At 57.0% G+C, this 1640-nt stretch overlaps 1 protein-coding gene across 1 annotated transcript in view; it reads left to right on the top strand.

Moving 5' to 3' along the window:
- Positions 1-1334, top strand: part of LOC311328576 (GTP-binding protein Rhes-like) — a gene marked incomplete at both ends in the record, with an annotated part of 1368 nt that extends 34 nt beyond the window's left edge. The window contains 2 exons of the mRNA XM_084462527.1: positions 1-597; positions 796-1334. The exon at positions 1-597 is cut by the window's left edge and continues 34 nt beyond it. Coding sequence (XP_084318653.1) covers positions 1-597; positions 796-1334 — 1136 coding nt within the window. The remainder of the gene's footprint in view (positions 598-795) is intronic.
- Between the last annotated feature and the right edge of the window lie 306 nt (positions 1335-1640).

Raw genomic sequence — 1640 nt, 5'->3', positions numbered from 1 at the left:
AGACCGACTCCGCGCCCCCAGCGCGCCCGGTCGGCGAGCTTCATTCCCCCGAGACCAGAGCCGTGTGCCCCGGTCCCTCCAAGGTTCTGCTGGCGTACCAGAGCGCCGCCCAGCACCTGGGTTCGACCGGGCTGAAGACGGGCATGGGGATACTCAAGACGGCGACCACGCAGTGGAAGCACCAGGAGAAGAAGGCGAGGGTGGCGCGCTCGTCCAGCTCTGGCAGCCGCCTGGTGACTCCCGCGGGCGGCCACCCGTGCAAGAAGTCCCCGCTGGACCAGCTGGCCGCCCTGGTTCTCCAGGGGCAGAGCCGGCTTCGTCAGTGCGGGCAGCCGGAGCCGCGCCATGAGGACTCGCTGTGCTCCACCAAGCCGCAGAACTGCAAGCGCATCGTTGTGCTCGGCGCCCCGCGGGTCGGAAAGACGTCCATCCTCCGTCGCTACCTCCGGGACGGCTTCGCTGAGGAGTACGAGCCCACCTCCGAGGACTTTCTCCGGAAGCTCTTCCACATCCGCGGGGAGACTTACCGGATAGATGTCTTGGACGCGTCCGGGGAGAGGAGCTTCCCGGCCAAGCGAAGACTCTCCATCCTTACCGGTGCGTAACCGCAACGTAACAGCAACGTAACATCCCAGTAGCAGCTTGGTTGATATATATTTTTGATATGCTACTTGTGGCACTGTTAATAATCGTAGGCTACAATTATCAATTATGTTTTTTTTACCCAACATTCATACAAACCGAAATAACCTGCGATATTAAAATGTACCCTATGTGTCCTCTCTTAATCCTCAGGCGACATATTCCTGCTCGTCTTCAGCCTCGACGACAGGGGTTCGTTTGAGGAGGTGTGCGCCCTGCACGCGGAGATCGTAGCGGCCAAGACCAAGCTCCTTAAGTCCCCGGTACCGGGCCAGAGCGCGCGAGTGCCCACGGTGATCTGCGCCAACAAGGTGGACCTGCCCTGCGCGGAGAGAGTGGTGTCCCGTACGGAGGTGCAGCGTGCCCTCGGCGAGGGTTGCGCCTACTTCGAGACCTCCGCTAAAGACAGCACCAACCTCGAGGGTGTGTTTGAGACGCTGGCGAAGCGCGGCGGACTGCCCGCCGAGACCGGGCCATCGCAGCACCGGAAAGTCTCGCTCCGTTCTTACCAGGCGATGAGGACTGACAATGTGACCGGGAGAGGGAGGCAGGCGCCGGGTAGTGAAGCTCCGTGCGGGGCGCTGTATCCGCTGGCACGGCGGCCGAGTTTCAGCACCGATTTGCGGCAAGTCCTGGGCCCCAACTCGGCGAGGAAGACCAACAACCCGCTGGAGAAGTGTCAGATTCAGTGAGAAACTGAATAGCCGTGTGAAGTGTGTGAAACAATAACAATTCAAGAGATATGATTTTATTTTCCACGAATCCATTCAGCTAAGTGATCTAGGCTACCTGTGAACAGGACACCCCTATAAATCATTTGAGTGATCATTGTGATCCATCAGTCTAACTTATACAAATATAAAAATATTGTTTTTGAAATAAATCCTTTTGATATTCAGTTCTGATTATTGCAAGCTGGGGACAGACCACTTAACATTATTTTCAGTATGTGTGTGTGTGTGTGTGTGAGTGAGTGCGTGTTTGTGTGTGTGTGTGAG

Source organism: Borostomias antarcticus (genome assembly GCF_949987555.1).
Source record: "Borostomias antarcticus genome assembly, contig: scaffold_1224, whole genome shotgun sequence".
In the NCBI taxonomy this organism is placed as follows: domain Eukaryota; kingdom Metazoa; phylum Chordata; class Actinopteri; order Stomiiformes; family Stomiidae; genus Borostomias; species Borostomias antarcticus.
The sequence above is the reverse complement of the archived record's forward strand: the minus strand, read 5'-3'. Positions and strand labels throughout refer to the sequence as shown.